Source organism: Echiichthys vipera (genome assembly GCF_963691815.1).
Source record: "Echiichthys vipera genome assembly, chromosome: 11".
Classification (NCBI taxonomy): domain Eukaryota; kingdom Metazoa; phylum Chordata; class Actinopteri; order Perciformes; family Trachinidae; genus Echiichthys; species Echiichthys vipera.
Window position 1 is genome coordinate 6164166 of NC_139836.1, and position 24809 is coordinate 6188974.

General features: G+C 40.3%; 1 protein-coding gene across 1 annotated transcript in view; it reads right to left on the minus strand.

Moving 5' to 3' along the window:
• Positions 1–14363, minus strand: part of fancl (FA complementation group L) — a 38056-nt gene extending 23693 nt beyond the window's left edge. Inside the window, exons 1-7 of the mRNA XM_083923357.1 lie at positions 14160–14363; positions 13180–13238; positions 12990–13050; positions 12412–12468; positions 11982–12082; positions 5047–5143; positions 86–154 (exon numbers count right to left, since the gene is read on the minus strand). Of these exons, the coding sequence (XP_083779483.1) occupies positions 86–154; positions 5047–5143; positions 11982–12082; positions 12412–12468; positions 12990–13050; positions 13180–13238; positions 14160–14246 (531 nt within the window). The 5' untranslated portion in view covers positions 14247–14363. The remainder of the gene's footprint in view (positions 1–85; positions 155–5046; positions 5144–11981; positions 12083–12411; positions 12469–12989; positions 13051–13179; positions 13239–14159) is intronic.
• Between the last annotated feature and the right edge of the window lie 10446 nt (positions 14364–24809).

Sequence of the window (24809 nt, forward strand, 5' to 3'; positions counted from 1 at the left end):
TCTGCATTTCAATTGGTAACAAAAAATTAATTGAGAGATGGAGAAATAGTTTGAGTAGACACCGTATGTGTGCATATGTACATACCTGCGGGGTCCAGGTTATGGCCAGAGGGACTGGCAGGTCAGCTGTGCATTCAGGAGCCTCTGCAGGGTGCTGTGGGAGGAGAAGATAAGACCGTTACGGAGGGCTGGCCGATATGACGATATATGTATATCATAATAACGTTATGATGTCTATAGTATATCATTATATATCATTTTTATGCTGTTTCTATCGTGTAGTCAAAAGGCCATCGGCTAAACTGTGTTAGAGCAATATACAGGTCATTTGGATGACGCTTTACGTTCTGATCCTTGCATATGTTGATTTTACATTAGTTTCTTAATGAAATGAGAAAATACTCAGTGCTCTTCATTTTTAATTCACACAAGTGTATATAAAAATAGTTTTTACCATGTTGTTATTTCATACAGACTACTTATTTATTGAACAAACTGAAAACATGCTATATCGTGATATACGTCGTTATCGAGATATGAAATTATCTATATCAGGATAAAAGATTTTGGCCGTATCGTCCCCAATTAAATGAATTCTTAGTGAACTAACACTCTTACGATTTTGTCAACTTAACGGAGAGTTCATTTAATCGACAGATCTGTCAAACTGAGTTTCTCCAGTCATTCAACATTTTAAAAAAAAGCATAAAATTAAATAAAACGAACCAATGAAAATAAAATGACTTATCGTCTTGAGAAATCTTAGTCAAGGACCAAAACGAGCGATTAGCGGGGGCGTTAATCGCTCGTTTCATCATGATAAGATATTATATCGGACAACAATGCGATATTTGCTTATAACATCGCAAAGCCTGCTACGATATGATTTCGACTGAATTCTGTTCAGTGGCCTGTGATTGATATGATATGATGTCATCTGCCCATTTAACACATCAGTGACATTTATCTCAAATAACAAAAAGCAACTAAAATATGACTTGACAATTGTATCAGCGAGCTCTTCCAGACACTTCAATGAAAAATAAACTATTCCTTTTAGAAAAAAGGAATAAATATTTACTTGGAATTTCAAACTAAAGTTGAATCTTTACCATGACGAAATGTATAGATATTTTCACTTTGCATCGATTCAATTGGTTTGATCACTGAATCTACGTATATACAGTACTACTGATTAGTCGACTAATTGACTAAGAGGACCTACAGTTATATCTTAAATACCTATTAATCACTTTAAAGCAGATGCTTTAAAGCAATATGCAACCGTGTTTGCCTGTCTGCAAAAAGGAATAAAGAAATTTGGAAAAAAAATAATAAATGAAAACAAAATGATCCGTCATGGTAGTGGTAAAATCTCCAGCTAGAAAGGAGAAACTGCTCCTGTTTACCTGCCTGAAAACATGGGCTATTTATGGCTGGTAATTCCACCGCTCAGTATTGTTTTATGCCTGACATTCATTAGCAATATGCCTTTATGTGTTTGTGCTTATAATTTTAAGACCGTATTTTATTTAAGAATTTACAATTATTAGTGCTGGCCATCTTTAATATGTTGCCAAAACCTCCTTAAGCTCTTAGTGAGAAGCTTTGGTCAGTACATTTGAGCCTGTTCACCTTCAACATCAAGCTACTTTCTGTTTCTCCCTGCGCTCTTCCTCTCTCACTCCCCTGCCATCCAGCTCCTATGTGTCCATGCCAGTGCTGCCTCCTCCCTAGCTGTGCCCGGTGAGGGATGACCTGGCACTGGATCTGGTGAAAGCAGCTGGAACGCAGGGAGGACTCCAAGCTATTTTTACCTAGTGCCAGAGGGGTGAGGAGGGCCAGGTGGGCAGGTGGACACAGAGTGGGGTCCTACCACCCTCTCTTGTCACCGGTGGATGTCATCTGGGCCTAGGTAAACACCAGCTCACCATGCTTAAAATAAGCAGAACACTTTGAGATACTCAAGCTACTAGAAGCTCAATTCTGAGCTGAAATTTTAAGAAAATTGTTTCAGAGACACCAGTATCACCAGTCACAGTGTGGAGCATGCAAGATGTGAGCTTGTCCTAAGAGGTTTTCCCTCACCTTGAGTCAGCCTTATCAAGACAGAACATACCGTATACATCATCATGGACCGTCTTAAAAATCACTAAATAAAGTCCATGAATGAAGTGAGGGGACAACTGATGAGCATTTTCATTATCATTTAATGTAGCAATTGTTTTACCAAACGATCAATTTATCGTTTAGTCCATTACATCTCAAAAAATAGTAAAAAAAAAAGATGCTCATTACAAGGCAGGGCTTTCCGTAAGGATATGGAGTAGCCAGACAGTGAGTAAAAATCTGCAGCTTGGGAAATCTGGGGGCCACGTCTCTGCTCTTTTGCTTGGCTTCATCAGAATCACAACCTCCAGCCTGCACTGTGGTGGTTTGCAGCAGAGTGTTAAGCGTTCAGCACATCCAAGTCTGAGGCCGTGGTTCTATGCTGGAAAATGGTGGTTTACCCCCTTAGTGTCGGGGGTGAGTTACTGCCCCAAGTGAAGGAGTTCAAGTATCTCAGGTCTTGTTCACAAGTGAGGGTGAAATGGAGCGTGAGATTGACGGTTTGATGCAACAGTGATGCAGGCGTTATTCTGAATCACTGTGGTGAAGAGAGAGCTGTGCGGGAAGGCAAAGCTCTCGATTTACCAGTTCATCTAGGTCCCAACCCACACGTATGGTCATGAGGTTTGCCTCCTGGGTGACTCCAACTGGGAGAAGGCCCCGGGGTTGACACAGAACACACTGGAGAGATTATATATTTTGTCTGGCCTTGGAACACTTCAGGGGAGAGGAACGTCTTCAATACTCTGCTAAGGCTGCTGGCCCGCGACCCGGTCCCAGATAAGTGGATGAATAAGGACGGATGGATAAACAAATATAACTCCACAATAACATCACATGATTCATTTAAATCAATCATATCAATCTGAATCAACTCAACTCATCATATTTTACTTTTGAAACATTATTTTGGCCATCTGATCTTAATTTGCATAATTGGGCAATGGCATGAATACATTTAAACTGTAAAATGACAAGGTGAAGCCCATATAAGGCCTGTTTAAGTATGTGTTTGTAAAAAGCCCAATGTAAATGTAGATAATGCATTCATTGGTTCATTCATTAAGCCGTTAAACATCTGTGTAGCATATCTGAAAAATGAAGGTGTGTGGACTTTTTTCTCTCATCAATATTTATTTAACATTTTTTTTTATTAAACTAAAGAATAATACAAATTAAAAATTAATAATGGGAGTATTTGCAGTTTGCATTGAGTCAAATTTAAGACTTTTTAACAGAAGAGTGCTTGACAACTGTTTTTAAAATCTACAAAACCTCCAATTTCAGTGTCGGTGTTGCACCAAATGGTGCTCTCAGGTCAGTGCTAGTAGCAGCGCTGTCTGTGGCGCTGGCCCGGGGACAGAGGCACAAAACTGTAATATGGCCAGGATCCGTTTGTGGATCCTAGCAGCAGTTTTGTGCTTTCCGTACTGCAATGTGGCTCTCGACAGCTTTAACCCCCATAGTGCCGAGCCTGAAGGTCGTTTTGCACAGAATGCATGTGGCCTCGTCTCGGTTGGCAACAGACGTGAGCCAACTTCGAAAACGAACGTCACCCAGCCAATTTTCAAGAAATTTGCACTTGACCATAGTCACAGACTAGCTAGCAAGCATGCAGATAACCATTTGTATCAGCAGCTAGTAAGAAAGTAGGTTCTCTACACCCTTCTCAAAAAGTCCAGCGAGAAAAAGAAAAAATATATATAACATTAAATAGTCCTGTCCCTACAAATTTAAGACCTTTGAGTAATGTATTTAAGACCAGCATATACAATTTTTAATGAATTTAAGACTTTTTAAAGCCTTAATTTTAGATACATAAATTTAAGACTTTTAAGGATGCATGGAAAAAATGTTTGTTAAAGGGTGTTCCCATGTTTTTGCATTACTTTCACACTTTAATTTTTTGTACATTGTATCAAACTCAAAGACACAGTTCACATCAAGCAGAATAAGTATTAAAATGAGTTCAAATAGGCAACTGTAGAGGACCCCTTACATTTACACCGCCACATTCATCACAATACTTAGATCCAAAATCTCTAAATATCGTATAAAAGGACCTTAAATGTCTTTTTAATACTTACTGCGCAATAGTCAAGTTGCTACCACACGTGTTTTCCTAACTGTCATAACTGATAGAAGTAATGAAAATGAGAGCCAAGTTGTAATAACCTGGAATTATCCTTTAAGGATAACGCAAGGTAATATTGTTTGACTGTACTGTTATAAAATTTGTATTATTATTCTTTTACTAGTGTAGCGGTTCTCACGGTGGAGTAAGCAGCTACACGTGGAGCTCTTAAAATGGTCAGATTTTGAGAATGTAGACTTCTGTTGTCGTACACTCTGACTACTATAGTCTAGTCTAGATGCACCTACAATTTCACACTAAAATCAACCAAAACCATTATGTGTTTCCAGGACAACACACTGCTGTTTCACCGGGCTACATTTACTTTTACCTACAGCAGGTAAAGGTTTTGTGTATCGGTAGCAGCAAGTAGAGACTATGGCTATGCAGATGAGCTTGGGTGTATTGGTTTTCTCTATGCATACGGGAAGGTTTTCCATCATGCTGAGGTCTATGTGGAGATGTTTTATCTGTGCTACATCTCAGTCACAGCGGGTTATCATGTCTCTCCACACCCTCTCCAGTTTGACCTAGATTTAGGGGCGCAGATGTAAATCACTGATTTGCTATCAGCAAATTGAACATCCCATATGCGTTTTGGTAAAGTTGGCCTGTTTGGATTTGGATTTGTTGTAGGTCAACATCAAGCTGTAGAGTATCCCAATTGATGATGAATAATTTTCTGTGTGAAAATTATCCCGTCCTTACAGTAAACTCTGTGTGTGTCTGTGAGTGTGTGTGTGTGTGTGTGTGTGTGTGTGTGTGTGTGTGTGTGTGTGTGTGTGTGTGTGTGTGTGTCTTACCTTAGACTTGAGTTTAATAGTAAGAATATGCTGCCTTCCAGAGGAGTCCTCCGCCTTCAATCTCAACGTTCGGAACTCTGTGTCTATGGAGAGCAGCCTGCGGATACATACACAATAAATCAACATACATTCCCAGAGAAGAGTACACAACACTGTAAAGTGACAGCAGCCATCATCCGTCATTAATCACAGCTGTGGAGAGCAATATTGAGAGATCAACTCTGCCTTTAGATTTATCACTCTGGATACCAACACAGTGACATTACAGTACATCAGGCTACAGCTTCACATCCACACTCAAACACTTCTACAGGCCTTTCTTTTCTAAATTCTAATTTGCATTCTACTTCAGCAAGTGCCTTTTTAATGCTCTAATGAAGGAATATAACAAAACCAATCACCCTGATGCTGGGAGAATTATTTTCCCTCCTGAGTCACCACAGAACACCCTGGATTTTATGCTTTCTATTATAATTGTAAGCAAACATATTGACTGTACACTCTGTTAATTACACAGTGGTAACTAATCTGAGAGCTCTTCAGCCAGCAAAAGCACCTGACTGATACAGAAGAACTGGAGTGACTACATCTTTCGTGATGCAATACAACAAGGCTGCAATTCCACGCTTATCCACATATATATGCAAATAATAAATGTGATGAACAGAGGGGTTTTTGATTAAATTAATTTACGTAACAATTCAAAACTAACTCAAAACCCTTACCCTTTCAAATCAATTATAATTATTCCTCCCACAGTTCTTGACTCCAGAATAGCTTAGTTCATGTGTCAAACTCAAATCTGGCCCAGTGCATATTTTGATATTATATATTTTCAGTCCTCATTTCAGTTCAAGTTCTTAATAAATTTTAGCCCACCGAGGTGACGCTGTGGTCTGCAAAGCAACAAGCGCCCCATGCGTGCACCAAAACCCTGTCGCACACAATGTGTGAGGAAATGGCCAGTTTAAAGAAAAGGAAGGAGAAGCCCCGAAACAGCTTGTTGTGACTTGTGAAGGCTGTATGTAACCTACTTGTAAAAAATGTGATCAGAATGCATGTGTCTCTTAATTTCCTAAATGCTGTAGTAGAAACTTTTCCACAGTGACAAAATTACCATTCTACAGGAAAGTGCTGGGATTTGTTGGTATGAAACCACAAAAGATTGGCTATCAGGAGCAACAACATACTGTAAAACCCTGACCTTGCTTGAGCATTTGTAAAGTACATTTCAAATCAAACTTGGGAAAATGTGACAGAATGTCACCATAGAATGTGGACCATATTAAAAAAAAAAAAACATGTTAATGCAAGGTGTAAATGTACACAGAGTTCACTGCAAGCACAATGCAACTGAATCGGCCAGAACACAATTTAATATGTAAACATAAGATTTTCTAATACGGCAATTATCGGCTTCAATATTCAGTAGGTATGGGTCATGATTTTTGGATCTTTCGAAATAGGAAAGGAATCAAATAGTTAGAAACTAGTGTGGAAACTCTGATGGTAATAATCAGTAGCCAACATTCTTTTCAGATAATTAGGTGACTATGATTGGATCAAGGTTCCTAATAACATTAAACAAACTACAACCCAATAATATTTAAGACAAAACTGACACCAGCTTTTAGATAAAATACCCCTGTAAAGACAGTTGATAGCTCATTTAATATATATATACATATATAATGTGATTTTAGCTTGCTTGTAAATGCTGCCAAACTACTAGCTAGCTGACGTAGCAAAATAATGCCTTGAACAAAGTGGACAAAGTCAGCTAATTTAGCCAGACCCCCGGGGCTGGTATGGCTGACTCACCGCTTGCAAATTACCTTATCAGCTAACGTTATGAAGCAAAAAACACCAGATCTATGCAGCTTAGCAAGTTACAGCTAGCTGGCTAATGTAATGCTAATGTTAGCTCATTGAAACCTAAGTTGGCTGTGGCTGAGCTGCCTGGCATGAATCTGCCTTTGGTCGCTTACGTGACTTTAGCTGATGGAGTCATTTGCGAACAGCAAGCTAGCTTTGTTGTGAATATGATTGTCATTTGTTTTCCAGCATTATACCAACATGGTGGCAGTCAATTATGTTCAATCTCACTGTTTTCATCTGTGCTTGCTCGCGCCTATGGAGTATGCGAGCACGAGCAACAGGAATGTGGCCTGCAGTTTACTAACGGCCACTGGTGTTGCAAATAACAAGGCTTTTCTGAAAGTTACACAGAGACCCTTTAAATGATGTGCCTCTCACTGACCTTAAGGTTGGTTCACATTTTCAAGCTTGAGTCAGCCTGTAAATCAGACCATTTCCTTCACGAGCTAATTATAACCTATTGAAGCTGAGGACAAAACACTGATCTGGCCCGAGCGTGCACCAACACTGCTGTCAGATTTACCGCTGCTCCAGCACGCTGAAGGAGGCAGTTCCTCCCCCTCTCAAGTCCCTCTCTAGTCTACTGAGACCTGAAGACAAAAGACCGATCTGAGACAAAGGATTTGGACAGTCCATCTCCAGATTTACTGTACATTACGATGGACGCCCTGCGCTGAGGCTGACATGGCTGTATATCTGCTGAGGATTTATGAAGTGTGTTAGAGAGGAGTGATGTGAGCAGCATGCTCAGGAATTACACACTCACACTTAGGGAGGTGATGGAATGATGGAAGATGGTTTCCGATGTGCCCGATTCATTAAAGTGTCTGCTCGCTCACTCGCTCACTTGCAATCAAATTGCGGCGAAGGGCAACAGTGCTGAAGTGTCATATGCACACTCACATCTACACACACACAAACACACGATATTATGATCATCCCAGTTCCACTCTGTGTCCCTTTCTTTCATGCTGACCTGATACATCTCTGCTCCACCACTTGCTCAACTTCATCACCCCCCATCTCTCTTTCTCTTAAATCATCTGCATATTAAGATCTTCCCAACACGTTGCCCTATCTGCACACACGCACACGCACACACAGTGATAAGTGTCACCTATCAGGCTGAAATAACTGAGCTGCAGCTTAGAAGTTCTCGAACAGACATGACCCAGGTTACTTTATATCCTCATGTACACATTTACAAAGAGTACAGGCCCATAAAATACCCATTACTGCTAACAGCAATAAATACACAAGTCTGTCGAGCGTGACCGGTTAATAGGCCTATGCAAGTGAAGGAAGTGACAAGCATCCAAACGAACAAAACAATAAATGAGAATTTGAACGGTTGAAATAAAATGTCTGTGATGTGCAGAAAATATGAATAAAACAATAGCGGTACCTTCACAAGGAAAATTAGTTTCTCATTAATCCTATTTCAGTCATGACACCTGAGTAAGTCACTGCATGTTAGGTTACAGGTTGGCTGCGGTCGGCAAGGCGTCACCATGGCCTGCTTGGAAGCAGGGCTTTGGTCCTACTCCGGAGAAGGTCCATCTCAAGGGCAGCTTGGTGTGACAGAAGAATGGAAAAACAAATCAGTGCGTCATGGTTTGGTGTAACCAATGGAAAAGGCCTACTAGTCCCTTTTAGTTACAATTTTTTGATTTGTTAGTGAGCGGGAATGTAGCACAATTTGAAAGTGAAAGCAGGAACGCAGTGCTCTTTTGATTTAACTCTTAATTTATATCTTGCTTCTAAGGGATGCACTGTGACAAGTCTGATTTTGATGAAAAGATTTGTAAATGAGCAGGAATGTACTGTAGCATAACATGGGTAAAAAATGGTGAAAACAGATCTCATTTTATTTAAATGTGAAAGTGCACTAAAATATGTTTAGCTGCTGCTGGAGTCCTCACTAAGACCAAGAAAGTGGTTCACATCACTCCAGTTCTGAGGTTTTTACACTGGCTTCCTGTCTGTCAAAAAATTGATTTCAAAACTCTATTGTTGGTTTAGAAAACATGCATGTTTTTTTTTCCAAATACATTTCAGATCTGATACATTATGAGCCATCCAGACCTCTCAGGTGGTCTGTGACAAGTCTGCTTTCAGTCCCCAGATTCAGAAGGAAACATGGAGAGGCAGCGTTCAGTTTTTATGCACCACATATCTGGAACAAACTGCAGGTTCACTGTAACTCTGTTCTTTTAAATCAAGACTGAGGACTTTAGTGTTTGACTCTTGTTGTGCTTCTGCCTATTATTAAATCAAATTATTAATTTCTTACACAGCACTGTGGCTTTTATTTTAGCATTTTATACCAGTCTTATTCTTGTTTAACTTGGATTGATTTCATATTCTCTTTAATGTAAAGCACTTTGAATATCCTTGTTGCTGAAATATGCTTTATAAATAAAGTTGCCTTGCATTTCATAAAGCAGATAAAATATACCATAAAGATAAACTATAAAGAGGACTCGGTAGGGACCAACTTTAATAAACATAATCGGCCAGGGAGTGACAAAGTCTCATCCGTGCATCACTAACACACACGTTTCCATCTCGTCTCCTCTAAGGTCTCACACCCAGGATAGCAGGGACTAGCTGCCGCCCCTACTTGGCCATGATGGAACAGCGTGACAGTCAGACGTCCTGCTGGGAAGACTGATGAGAGCATCCCATTTGCAACTCCACAGCCAAGTGAGCTGCTTCCAGACAGTGCACACCATGCACATTTGTGCTTGTGTCGACAAAGTGATTAATGAACGGTGAGATCAACACATATGTACTGTAGTGCTTGTGTGTGTTGCATGAAAAATTCACATGTGAAATGATGGCACACACAAGGTACGATAGAAGAAATAGAGGACAATGTAAGTCACAAGCACAAATCAAGTGCACAAACATAAAAAACACGGACAAAAATCTTATGAAACACAGAAGCGCCTATATATTAATTAGCCTGGTTTACAGTCTAACTGTGCTAACCAGAACATTCTCATTACTTACTGGACATAACTGTATAAATCCCAATACTATTTGTGATTGCATTTACATCCTGTGATTATAGGAGTAATTTATTAGATGGCCTCATAATGTAACTAAATAAATATGAAAAAAAAAAAGATCCATGTAAGCATCTAATTCCTCAGCCCTGGGCCTCGTTGGCCCAACAGAGGCCTGCTGTCAGAACTGCTATAACTGGCCTCAGAAGAGCAGAAACACAGTGTGACAGTGATAACACCGTGATAAGAAGAGACCTGGTACGTACGCTGAGAGCCTGTGAACATGGAGTGCCAGCTGTGCCCGTAATGAGCCCCGGAGCTTCCAGGGCCACGTTTTGGGGCCACCAAGTCACGGCGGCTGACCCACTCGACCTCATTTTCCATTAATTAACACATGGTGTGCCATCTCCAGCCAATTAAGATGACCACACTCAAACGCAGAAATGGAGACACACAGAGCGAGGAGAGAGAAAGACTCACTTACCTGGCCCAATCAGCAGACAGAATTACATCTGAAAACCCCTGGTGGCTATTAGCGCGGCCCATACCAATTAAGACGCTAAGCGAATCTCGAGTGCTTTGGAGATTGAGGCCCACTGTGTATAATGCCTCCTAACCGTAACACGACACTGAAAATGATGTTGGTCCCATTTCCAGCATAAAGCATACCTTCACCCCCCCTTCTCCTATTAAAATATGAGAGTCTTCAATTAGAGCCATTTGCATTTTGCTAATATCATAATTGTAGCCGTGGTCATTAATAGGAAAGTGGAAAATGAGTGTAGTAGTCAAGGCTTAATCCGAGCTGGGGGAGAATAGATATCTTCCCACTTACCATTACAGCAACCATCCAGCCCCCCCATCCCCCCTCCTGATGAGTAGAGACGACAGTATTAGCTGGGCCTGTCATCGCACGTGGGCTGAGAGTTATTAAATGTGACCTGGATTTAACTATAACTCAATAACTAAAAATAAGGAAGTCATTAAGAACCATTTGTTAATGTGGAACTGTGTTGTTGCAGGCTCTCCAATCAGTTTAGACCACTGGGGAAAAAACAAGGAATGCTCCATATATAGCAATTTAAAGCACCAGAGTGAAAGAAAAAAAAATCCAAATCAAAAACTTAAGAGTTTTAATGATAACTTCCCTTGCCCTGGCTTGTGAGTTGCTCACACTTGCCTATTTTTGTCAGACAGACCCTTATCGTAGTTGATATCTAGATCATCGTGCAATAGGCTCCATCAGCAAGCAACTCTGCAGGAAAATAACTTTGAGAGTATCCTGGGACCATGTTACTGGGGATGGGAACATTATTGTTCATTAAGAGCAAATATTGTTTACTTCTCACTTTATGCCAATTTAAACAACTGTTTACGCTTAGAGATAGTTAACTCCGTAGCAATTCAGCAGTAGTTTATTGTTGATTAAACACGGAGGAATAAATTGGAGGTATAACTAGCTTGCACAACAGCTCTGGTTAGGAACAGCTGAGTGTTATACTGTCAACTCACAGCTCACAGCACGATGCTTTAGTTGGTACGAAGAGTGGAGTGTTTGTATGTATTGCATACGTATATCCACTGGTTAAATACATTAAACTAAATCAAGAAGCAGAGCATGAACATGACATCCATCATGGTTTTGATGTCACTTTCCCAAACTGTGACTTCAGAACACTTTGTAAGAGTAGTGAGCAGACAGCTAGTGCTAGTCGAACTACAGAAAATGAATCGACGATAATTGATTGATTGATTGATTCTTAGTTAACGATTTGAATTATTTTCAAGCAAAACACCTGAGAACGTTACAACCTGTTCGCCAATTGGCTATGAAAAACGATGAACATTCGAAAAAAAAGCTAACAAGGGCCCACTAGTACCAACAGTGCAAGACACACAGCAAAAACTAGACTGGCGGACGCTTACCAATGGCCCAACTTCGACCATCCTCGACCGTGCTAGGTATGTCCCTGCCTTTAGTGGCTTACGCTCCTTTAAAACCTGGTTTCAGATACAATAGTAGTGCACCTACTAGTAGTCACTTACTTGCCCCACCCAAGGGACTCCATCTCTGAGATGAGTTGAGAGTAATACTGTGGAGGCGGGATGGAGCGACACTCAGGATGGCTCTTCTTCAGACCTACTTCCTGCAAAGACAAAGAGAATGCTTATTTCCTGCCAAGATTACAATGCACATCATACATACAACTGAACCGCTCTGCACAGTTATATTTCTATTAACAGCAAACAACATGAATAAAGAAAAACTGAGCCTGTGCAAATAAGTCGTATGCCATTCTCTGATGACAAAGCACAAGGGTTGTTACACTTTTCATTAATCTAACAAAATATACATGTTCATGTGTGCCTCACAATCAAGGCTATTGATAGTGCCTGAAGGTTCCCAGTAACTTTCTATTCATAAAGCAACAATGTCAAAGAGACGGTGCCAACCAACCACTGTCATTCTTCTTACCAAGACAGTCTTCAGCTCAAGAATGAAAGTGACAAGATCAGCCGACTGCTGCAGCCTCTGCGAGAAGTCAAACAAGAGAGAAGAGACATCCTTGAATGGGAGGATAATGAAGTGACAGTGTCTATTTTTTTCCTTTAGCCAGCCATTCAAATCAAACACAGTGTTTGTGATTAATGGGGGCTGCCACCAGCTTTAATAATTAATGATAGCTTAAAGGCTGTGAAAATAATGAACTTTGCAGCCCGGGGTGAAATATCAATCTCATCCAAATAACCCTGAGGGGCAGCATAACAAATAGGGACATTTTCCAGGCGATGTTAATTAAACAGTGAAAAATATTTTTCTCTGCTTCTGAGTGAGGCAAGCCTGATGGGTGACAGGGTGTATATGAACGATGGATGGTTCGATGCAGAGAACAAAAAGGAGCCAAAATGACATGACAAAAAATATAAAAAACAGAACAATCAACCTGATCTCAATAAGTGCTGGCAGACACAACACATCAAACATTATTATGATGCAATTTGCAGCAAAATACAACTTTGTTGTAATTATGTGGGGCTGTATAAAGAGCTTACCTGCTTCACTATGGGCTCATACCCACGCAACAGGTGTTTTAACTGCCAACAGCAGTGCAGCCTACAAGTACAAAGATATAAATAGTTACAACCACATACATAGTGAATACTTGGAGTATGGAATATCTAACAACATTATTATGCCTGGGCTAGGTATCTTGCAAAGAGAATGCGAGATGATAATTTATACCTGGCCCGTTTAATTTGATGGTCTGGTGGTAGTAGTATCCTCAATCTGAAGTCTCGTTCCTGTAAGAATCGTAGCATGGATGTAAATAACATTACAGGCACAAAATAATATAAGTAATGTGACCAGTATAACCAGGGGTGCAGATCCGATGGCAGAATTTGGGGGGGAGGCGATTTAAAAGTGTATGTTTTTTTGGCCCGCATGTAACTCATTCCATGCCACCATAAATCACAACTTCATAAAGGCCTGCCATATCATTCAAAATGTACTGCACATTTACTGTGCTTACCTTTCTGGTTTAAACAACCAAACTATCATTGTTTATTTAACTGTTATATTAGTAAATTGTAAGGGTCTATAAGGGTCATCTACTGTCCACTCACCATCTTCCTTTTTTCCCAGTAAGCCCTGACCAAGGTGTGTAAACTAACTTTTACAATGCCAGTTATGCTGCTAAACAGTTCTAAAAAAAAAACACAGTTCTAAGAGAACTATAAACACAACACAAGTTGACCCAACAAAATGATTTGTTCCACCTCTAAAACTAAGAAGAAAAGCAACACATACCCTGTCGAAGTCCATTGAGGAATTTCACAATAAAACGGTTCTGTGCTTGACTGCCATGGTACTGATTAGGTATAACTTAACGTTGCACCACGCTTGGACCAACAATCTTCAATTCAGCATAAACCATGCATAGAAAGTGACATTTATTTAAAGGTTTCTTTGAACAGTTTCTTTGCAAACTTTCTTTCAGCCAACGCTGTCAGAAACGTGCAGACGCGGCGCTGCGTAGTAACGACAGCGAGTGCAATGGTAAAATTTGACAAATGAACGTTTTGCTCAAGAATTAAACGTATGCCGAGTTCATCAGCTCTTCGTCGACATACGGAAAATGTCCTAAGTTATATTCTACCAACCATGTGTATGTGTCCATACCGACGAATCATTGAATTGACTTGTTTGACACATGAACTTACCTGGACGGTAATGAAACCGTCATAAATGGTTTTCTCCTTATTAAGAGGTAAAAGCAGAGGGTTATCCTTTACCAATGAACTCTCCATCGCACTTGTCTGAACGTGAAGTTAGTTCAACTTTCAGCCAGCTGTCAAACCAGGACCTTACGTTAGCAAACGTTAGCAAACCGGCCAGCAGCGCTTTTGACTTTTCTTATTAATTCGGCACCCTTAACCAAACATTTCAACGGAGATATATCAATTCAGGCTGTTAAATAGCAAGAAGTCGCTTTGTTTCAGCCACAACAAAGTCAGGAAAGACACAAGTCGAGATGAGCCCTACATCCCGCCCGCCATGGAAACGAAACAGTCGACGTCACTCTGCTGCCTTCAGTGACTTGTAAAAATATAGGAATTTGTTATACTCAATACATTGAAAGAATTACATTATAAGATCTTGCACAATATTTACCCCACCAATATATTTGTTTCAAGCTTTGCAGACGTGGGCAACAAATGTGAATTTTGTAAGATTGAAGATGAAACTATTATGCATGCATTCTGGGAGTGTCAGTGTAACTTTGGAGTTCTGGAAAAAAAGTTGAGAGCTTTTTTAGCATTCAGTACAACTACAAACACTTCATTAAATTGGAAGCAAAATACATCATTACCGTACCTGTTATGAAAACAAAAACAAAACAATACAGTGGATTAATGTCAGTTGACTAGTTCCTCAAGGGAAACATCATATCTATAAAGCTAAATTCTCCAAATCTCCACCAAACTTTAATCCCTTCAAATTTGAAATTCGTAACTATTTTGAGTCTGTCCAGATTATCAATAATAAGAAATGTAATTACACCAAAGATAAGTTACATGACTGTTTTAAAGATTCATAACAGTACAGCCCGTGTATCATTTAAGTTATTTACATGTATCTATTTTTACTTTATTTATTGTCTTCCTTTTCCCTATGCCTTTGTATCTTATTAAGTATTCTTATGTAATGTCATTTTAATTTAATCTGTATTGTTTTCTGAAAGGAGAACTGACTGTCTTTACACACATATATATCTTTGTCAAGTATGATGCTGTTCTGTTTGTGCTATATTTGTTCAAATTGCAAATAAAGAATATATTGAAAAAAAAATTCTGACTTAGAGACTTGTATAATCCTTGTTTGCTTAGGTGCTATGTAGTAATAATGTGTGATTACCAAAAGCGCTATAATACAGTTTCTGTGTCACTGACATGGAGCATTTGAAAGTTGCTGTGGACCTTTTCAAAGATGTGAACATAAACATTCCAAAACAGTCCCAGTTTATTTCCTGTTGCAGTGTGTGTGAATTAAATCTGCTGACAGGAAGTTAATAAGGACCGAGGCTGTTGCCTAGCAATGGAATGCTGTTGAAAAGGTCTATAGCAGTAACACAGATGTAGCTGTCCAAAATATCCTTTTATAGCAGTTGACAGTCATTAGAAACCGAATAAAGCTTCTTTACTCTTCGGCCTTTTAAGAGGAGAACTTTTACTCGTCTCTCACTGTTCCCAGGTCAGGTTCTAACTGCACGGGTTGATACCCAGGCTGTTCCTGGAAAGAGAAGTTGTGACTGTGACTGAAAACTGACTGGAAGATGCTTAACCATAGCACAAATTATGCTATTAAAATATGCAACAAAATGTGATATCAGGTAAAAGCAGAGTGAGCAAACTTGTGGCCTAAAGCTATAAAACTGCAATAGAATTGATGATTAAAGAAAACATATTCTCATAACAAAGGGTACACCTATGGATTAATGCAAATTCCAAGCACTCATGTTGAGGTGTTTTAGGTGTCAACTTCAGTTTATCAATGTTTCAGTTTCACTTTCCTCTTTGTATTAATGTACTGTATGGAATGAATCAAGTTGTAGTAAAGTAAACAAACCTTTGTAGTGTGGCAGACATAGAGAATTATAAAGTCTTTGTATTTTTTATGATTAACACCAAAGATGAATATTTTGTTGTAGTACTGTCTCATCCACTACATGTGTGCTCGGATACAGGCAGTGAGGAACCAGGGCATTGCAGGGTTTAAGTGTTTAACAAGTTTAGATTCCCAAACCATTCCAATGGACAAAACTTTTCTAGGATGTAAGGAATTATTATCTGACTCCATCCAAATCCACAAACGTATTTGACTGGATGTCTATAAGACAGTGTAATGAGGTCATCTCTATGTAATGCAGTACGCGTGGCATCGGGAGAAATCCTACTAGAGTTCAGAAGGGATAAACTTTCGCTAGTTTGATCAGAGGATGCACAGCTATAAGTGTCCTCAATGAATGCGGGGAGTTCAACAAATTTCAGGGAAATAGTACCAGACAAATATGTCTAAGGAATAAACTCCCCTACTCCAATATCAATGTTCTCCCATGGTTATTCCCTATAAGTTATATATATCCCTATTAAGTTTAAACAACAAAAGTTGAGGTTACGTTTAGACAACAAAAGTTCAGGGTTAAGTTTAGACAACAAAAGGCGATGGTCAAGTTGAGACAAAAAATGTGAAGGTTAAGTTGAGACAACAAAATGTGACGGTTGAGACAACAAAAGGTGACAGTTATCTTTCAGCACTAAAACCGAAGGTCGTGGTTTGGCTAAGTACTTCCTGTGTAGTAATCCTGTGTTTTGGGACCCATGCGATAACACAACCCTGGATTTTAGCACTTTTATACTACATCATCTGATTTCCTTCTCTGCTCCAGGCATAATTTCTACAGTAATAAATACATGGATCACATACAAATTACAGTGCATTACTTTCTGAACGTCTATGTACGACACATATCCATATGTAGATATCGGTTTATAGAGTCATCGTCTCTCAACTCCAACTCCATTCTCGACGACTGGTGCGCAGAAGAGAAAGTCTTTGCAGCGATGTCCGCTGGCTACACCTAATAGCTTGAAACATCGACCGTTGTCCCCAGAGACTATATCATTGTCAGACAGCTAGCCTATGGGTTCTGAGATTGAACAGGTTTTAACTTGATCTTGAAACTGCTGAGACTTGTATCAGACAGCGTGACTGCCTGATATTTAATATGATCCAGTGGGTTGTCGTTTGGGCCAGAGAGAACCTCTGTATGCACAAAAACATAATGAATGCCATAAGGTTTGAGCAGGGAAAACAATCATGGGCACCTTATGATTCTGGCTCATGCTTATTGTCTGTTGCTAACTTGCATCCATCAGCCAACGTCCTCCCCTTAACCAGCGAGCATAAAATTGCCTCAACATATGGCAAATGGAACTTGGGAGATATAGCAAATTCCCATTCTAATCCAATCAAAACCTGATTGCAACAAAAGCACACTCCAACAATGCACACTTGTCCTTCAGTTTCCTTTTGAGCCTGTGTTGACTCGCAGAGCTGTGAGCAGAGAATAGGAATGTGTGATTTACTGTATAGAGCTGGTGAGGGGAGTGTGTCAAAGCGTGCATGCCACACAATGTGCCTGGAGAGATTGATGTTTTTGTCATCCACCTGCCTCAAAGCCGTAAAAAGCCGGCTGATGCAAATAGAGAAACCTAGCCAGGCAAGCTCACAAACAAAAGAAGGGGGGTACCTCACTGCTCCTCTTTGCACATCTTTTTTTGGAGGAATATCTGAGGTTTCTGTTGTGACGCACACTGGGCTCAAATGAACACTGAATCTGAGTCTTGTGTCTGGGAGTGGGTAAGTGTTGAATGCCTTTTTTTTGTTCTCTCAGGGAAATGGGAACAATTTAAGGCTCTTTGTTGGGTTGTTTTTTTTGATAACGATGCATCGGCACAGTGTCAGCGGGAGAAGGAGGCATCAGTGGCGCTCTTCCCTCCCTCTTCCTCTCTCTCCGTCTTTCTCTCCGGCTCGCTCGTTCTTGTCACAGAGAGCTGATCTGCAGGCGTGCAGCACAGCCGGGCTTTAATGGCATTCCAGTTTGCAAAAAGGGCATCAAAATGTAGCATCAGAGGACAGCAGAGGGGCAGCTGCGTATAGGCGGTGAGCTCTCTGTCGTCTTCTGACTCTCTTCTGTCTGTCTGACCGCTCTCCTCTCCGCTGCCTCCAGCGCCAGGCTCCGTCTGGGAGAGGAATGATCTATGGTGCTTTGTTTATCACTGGCCATGGTCACTTCTCTGGAATGCAATTGGCTGGAACTACACCGTGTGGGTCCTGCACCCTGCGTCTCTCTCTCTCTCTCTCTCTCTCTCTCTCTCTCTCTCTCTCTCTCTCTCTCTCTCTCTCTCTCTCCCTCTCTCTCTCTCTTTGAAGAAAGACATGAGCAGGGGTGCCTTGTCCGACGTGCCTTTTTATCTCTCTCTCTCTCGTCCTTTTTTTCTCTTTTCTTTGTGGCGCTTTGCATGTATCTGAATGATAATGGGACATATTGTTCCCTGGACCAGTGATTGATTGAATGGTTTTGACAGCAAAAATGTGTTGCATGCCCAGTCGTACGTTACTTTACGTTTTGTCCTTTTTGAGCACCATTTTAAATCTACTTATATTATTTTATTACATTTTTATATTTAATCTGAATAATGCACTGCATGATTTCTGACCGCACTGGGAGAGTTTCTATCTCGAGAAAGTGATTTCCACAAATCAGATTTTAGACTTAGAGCCAAAGCGTCTTCTGTTCATTTTTTTTTTTTACAGGGGAAACATCTGTAATATGTCAGCACATCTGTCAAAAACTGTTCACGAGCAGACACACACATTTCATATAGTTCTCTTTGTCATAAAAATGCACTGTCCTAGCAGATGTTTTACACAAAATATAACCCCTTTTTTTTCTTTCTTTCTTTCTTTCTTTCTTTCTTTCTTTCCCTGCTAAATGACCTACCCTCTCCTTCTTTAGCCTTCACTGTACTTATTATCACATTAAAAGTTGTTATTTTTAGAAATTAATTTCATCTCTTTTTTTTTTACAGCATAACTAATGTGTGCATGTATGTTTGGCTTGAGCTGAGACCCTGAGGCGTGCTTATTATTACCTGCAAACCCACGGACGTGACAATGTGCTATAGAATATTGTGTCTTTTAAAGACAAATTGAGTGAAGCAGCCAACTCTCACTTTTCTCTCTAAGTATGTTTATGAGTGTGTGTGTGTGTGTGTGTGTGTCTGTGTGTCTGTGTGTCTGTGTGTCTGTGTGTGTCTGTGTGTGTCTGTGTCCAAGAGTGTGTTTCCAGATAAGTAGGAGCGCGGTGTGTGAAGTCTTAGCCGTGGATTACAGGCTTCACAGATAGGCTTGTATCCAGACTGATGTCTGACATGAGTTGATGGGATTACAGGAGGCGGTGTCTGTCCTGCCACCCTCAGCCCGCCCCACCCCTCCATGGGTGGAGGAGACACTGTGGAACTGGGGGGTCACTGTGTGTGTTCATTTTCATTTTTTTTTTGTAGCTTCTGCATCAGAATTTTGACAAGGAGCAAAATCATTTGTGTTGCTTGTAACTCTTTGTTTGTGGAATTGTTATTTCAGCTTCACAGGAGTTGAAGCGGTTTTCACAGGCGGTTGATTCAAGTTGAGACAATTAGCCGATTAATCGTTTTGTTGATCAACAGAAAAGAGTTGAATTTGATTAATTGATCAGTGGTTTAGTCAGCCAAAAATGTCAATGTTTGCTGGGTCCAGCCCCTTGAAAATGAACTCCTGAAAATGAACTGCTTCAGTTACTTTTTTATGTAATATTAAATACTTTTGGATATGACTATTAGTAGATTATTGATTCATTGTCAACTATTAAATTAATTATACCCTTTTAAATGAATAGTCCACTATTAAATTAATTGACAAAAATATATTGATGATTGATAAATCATCTTTTTTTTCTTATTCCAGCTTCTTAAATGTGAATATTTTCTGGTTTCCTTCCTCTTATGACATTAATCTGAACATATTTGAGCTGTGGACAAATCAAGACATTCGAGGATGTCATCGTGGGGTTTGAGAAACCCTAATCGACATGTTTCACCATTTTCTCACACTTTATAGAGCCAATCGATTAATCAAGAAAATGATTAATGGATTATACAAATCTCTTTTGGACTGTTTGTCAGGACGAGATGTTTGAAGGCATCACCTGGGGCTCTCAGAGGGTGACAGGCATTTTCTTCTTCTTCTTCTTCTCATTTTTTTCTTACATATTTTTGTTGTTGTTGTCATTTTATTGATTAAACAATAAATTGAAGCAAAGCCAAACGGATTCACGATGAGGAAAGTTATAGTTAGCTGCAGCTTTACTGTGGAGTGGGATTATTTATAGCCCTGTGTATCAGTCTGGGACTAACCTGTGTTTTTTATTGTGTTGGATGTCTTGATTTGGCAGCCCTGTGAGGGAGCACAAAGCATTTAGAGGCCTGTTAGAAGATCGATGCAGGTGGCACGGGAGTTTTCAGAGAAAAAGCTCATTGTGTGTACCTCCTCTCTAATTACCTCTGACCCCCACTTTGCATTCAGCACTTTATTTTATCACTAAACACCACGGGAACCTTCCCTCCCCACTGTACCTCAATGTACTTATTACACCAGGCGAGTCAATGATAACCTTATCTATTGATAGATCCAGATCATTTCATAATCTAAGAAACCGAGTGCAAGGATGTGGATGCAATGCAAGTCCACTTGAGCTGATTAGTGTGTGAAGTGTGCTTGTTAGGCATACTGTGAAGTGTGCTTGTTATATATCCAGCCCTCACGCTTGATTACTGCTGGTGCTTTACTACCAACGGCTGTGTACAGAGACACTGCTGGGATGTGATGTGTCCAGTGACTGATGGGAATCGGGAAATATTAGCAGCTTCTGTTTTGAAAACAGGAAGAAAATGGACTAAACTGAAACTGCACACATCTACTTAATAAACTGAACAGTAGCAAGTTAAAATGCCCTCTCGCAGTCCCATATATTCTCTAAAAATCTCCCACCTCATTTCACTTTATTCTCTTTACTTCCGTGCCCTTCTTTTCTCTTTTTCTCACCCTCTGTTGTACTTTGCAAAGCTTAAGTAGTGCCAATTGAATATGTTATTCCATATGCTGTATTATTGGACATGCTCCTCCATAATGCATGCATTCCAACAAGAGTCCCTCAGTAATTGCACCACTGAATCTAATATGGGTTTGAAATACAATGGTAATATTTCGGGGGGAGGGTGAAATAGCCTGCTGTGATTCTCCATCTGGCCCGGGCAGTATTGGAATGGACCATTCTCCTTTACCATGCCGGCCCGGAGTATAAGCTTCACTTTAAAGGATCAATTCTTTTATTATTGAAGTCGGTCTCCGTAGTGCAGGCTAATACATTCTGCATTGATCTCTCTCTGCCCCCCCTCCCCAAAACCTTTATTGCCATTCCTTCCAGCGAAGCTCGCATTTAAAAAGATATCTTCGGCAGAATAAAGATTTTACAAAGTGACTGGAGGACAAATAAGCCCATAAACTGGGGTATTCACATCTTAGTGGGAAGGAAAGACAGGGGAGAATGAGGAGTCGGAGTTGCCAGCAGGCATTTTGAATATCATTACCAGCATTGCGGGGAGAAATTGAAATCATGAGCATAAGGAAAGTACCTGGTAATTAAAAGTGTCTGGCTGCACCAAGGCTTTGATATCTGCTCGAGAAAGTATACGCTGGTGTGTTTCTTGCCTGATGCAGATACTGTGGCTGCACAAATTTAGGTGAGGTTTGACATAAAGTAAAGGATGTGATAGTGTGTTTTGCTCCTTTTCCCCCCTCTGTCTGGAGGATGTCTGTTGATGACAAGCTGTACTGTGTATGTGTGTGTGTGTGTGTGTGTGTGTGTGTGTGTGTGTGTGTGTGTGTGTGTGTGTGTGTGTGTGTGTGTGTGTGTGGGGTGGGGGGTGGGGGGGGGGGGGGGGGCTGTGGCTCTATCTCTTATTACTATGCACATTCCTCTGACTACACCCGTCGAGCCTGATGTTTGCCAAGACTGCTCAGGCAGAGTAAGAATAGTGTGTGTTGAAATTCTTTAATCATTTGCCACTTTCTGAAAATCCTACACATGAGCATGTTTTTATTAATTGGGAATTTATTTATTTGTAACGCTCCTGAAGAAGGCATGCAAGAGTTGTGTTTTAAGCGAGTGTGTGTCAGGTCTGTGGCCTGTGGAGCAGCCGCAAAATACTTTGACGTTGCTGTATCAAAATCAAACCCTGAAGCATGCGTGCCAGACCCTTATTGAACAAATTTGTGCCAGCGAAGCCAGCAGTTGAGGACATTAATGATCTGGACCCACTGGGGTCTGGTGCTCCCCGCCCACAGGCTAACCGCTCGATCCCCAATCAATAGCTTTTTATTAAAATTGTTTGCGAGGCAACACAAATCCATATTGTTTTGCCTGGGACAGGGGCGCCAATGTGAAATATGTCGGACATATTTATATATTTCTTTCCAGATGAATGCGTAAAATGATTGGTTGATATGCATGAGAAAAAAACAGAGGGGCAGTGGTTCGGCGTCATTGGAATATCCATTTCAGCATTGATTTTCATAAGAGATGCATTTGTGATTATCTTATTTTCTCTTCCCTCAATAGGGTTGAATTACATATCATATTATCCCTGGTATTAAGGCAAAATTAATAACACAAGTAATTATAATACTTATGTCTAATGATATGCTACGAGGGCCCTATTGATTCAGTCGAGATGCATCTAGGGGAAAAGGCTTGGAGCTCTGCCTGACGACAGGCGCCGCTGCCAGTGTGCTCCGCTCAGTACGGAGTGGCAAAAATAAGCCTCCATCCACAATCCACGTTCAGTGTCATTTCACACTTAAAATCCAATCTGTGGCCAATGATTAAGCTTTGTTATCTTATCTGCTTTCCTCGTAACGTAAACCCTCTGACGCTAGTTAGTCCACACACTGATTGTATCTGAAGTTTAGATTTATTCAACAGCATGTCCCTCTGCGTCACATCGCTTTAATTGTCCCTTCTTTTTGAATCATATCGAGAGAAACAGCAATGGATTTATTTTCTATTTTTCTCTTATTTGTTTGCTAAATTGCAGATTTACTGAAAATCCACAAGAACTTCACAATACATTCGCAAAGACCTTTTTAAAAGCTTTTATTAGATTACAGTGATGTACTCTTCATGAACACACCTGCCCAGTGTCTAACACATTTATTATCTGCACTATTGCTATTGCTCACACCATTTCCGTATGTGGCTACACACAGAAATTGCTGGGCCCCTGAAAAGGTCCATTAAATGGGTCCTCCCCAGATCAACACATAATCTCATATACATGTGAACCGAGAGAGACTTACTCAGTGACAGGGCTACATCACGTGTAGGCATAGGTACACTTTACATTAGGGTGCATTATTATTTGGGCTTTAAAGCAGATCACTCTTTGTCTTCTCTTTCTTCTTGTTTCTGTCATCCTGATTCATGTGCAGGTCGTGGCGTAGCAAGGGCATTCACTCCAAGTTAGTTTAGCCCCTGTTTGAGGTTTAGACCAGTTCATTTCTCAGGTCATGTGGTCAGCTGCATGTGTGCTACATTTTACTAAAGCAACAACAATACGATCTTTACTTTTGTTTTTAATAATGGTGAATATATTTAAGATGAACATGATCCTTGCTGGCCCATGCTACTGATCCACCTGGAACAAAGTACAGAAGGACCGGAAATGGACAGAGGTGATTACTTTTGGTGAATTGAAACACACTTTGCCATGTTCCATGTCCTTGGACAGTGATGTTTCACTCTAATTTATTGTTTTTACTTCATTAGATAGTTTCAGAAACACATTTCTGACTAAGCATCTTTACTAGATACCTTTTTTGGTTTTTGCATGTTGTTTGCTGTTGTTTAAGCTGCCTTTGTGGCCATGACTCTCTTGAAAATAAAATGCGTCTTTTACCTGATTAAATAGGTGAAATGTTGCAGAGAGAATGAGCAGTTCAGGTGAAGCCTGTTAATAGGGCATCATTTGGCTTTGGTTTCCAGATCAGACAGAAGACAACCTAGCAGTAACAAAAAACCCATCACAAAATGTTCTACAAGCTTGTAGATATGTGTATGCGGCTGATTCAGTGCGGCAGTGGGAAAACACTGAGTCTTTAGATGTTTGTGTTTGTAAGATTGTAATGTTAAGGAGATTACCGCTTGTTGTATTTACCTGTATCTTGAATTGTATGCATTTTAATTGATCTTGCCCTCAAGGCATTTTGCTGATTTTATCCAGATTTGAGACTCTGGCCTAAGGTGGGTCTGCATGCTGTATATTCATTATGTACTTATACTATGTGTGGTTGTGCCAGCATTCAGCCTTTTTGTTCACAAAAAAATGGAAGACGGGTTGAGTTGTTGTCTTTGAGGTGAGAGGACAGAGAGGTGCAGTTGCAAACACCCACCAAAAGAGGGCAACATGATGTCAGAATTGACCCCCCACCTCCACCACTACTACCTCCTTCTGTAGCCGAGTGCAAGCCAGTGAACAGGGAAGAGGGTGTGTGTGTGTGTGTGTGTGTTGGTGTGTGTGTGTGTGTGTGTGTGTGTGTGTGTGTGTGTGTGTGTGTGTGTGTGTGTGTGTGTGTGTGGGGGGGTGTATTGTAGGTGCTGGGTTAAACGTGTAAGTAATAATAATTTACATTTACGCCTGGAACGGCTTCCCCTG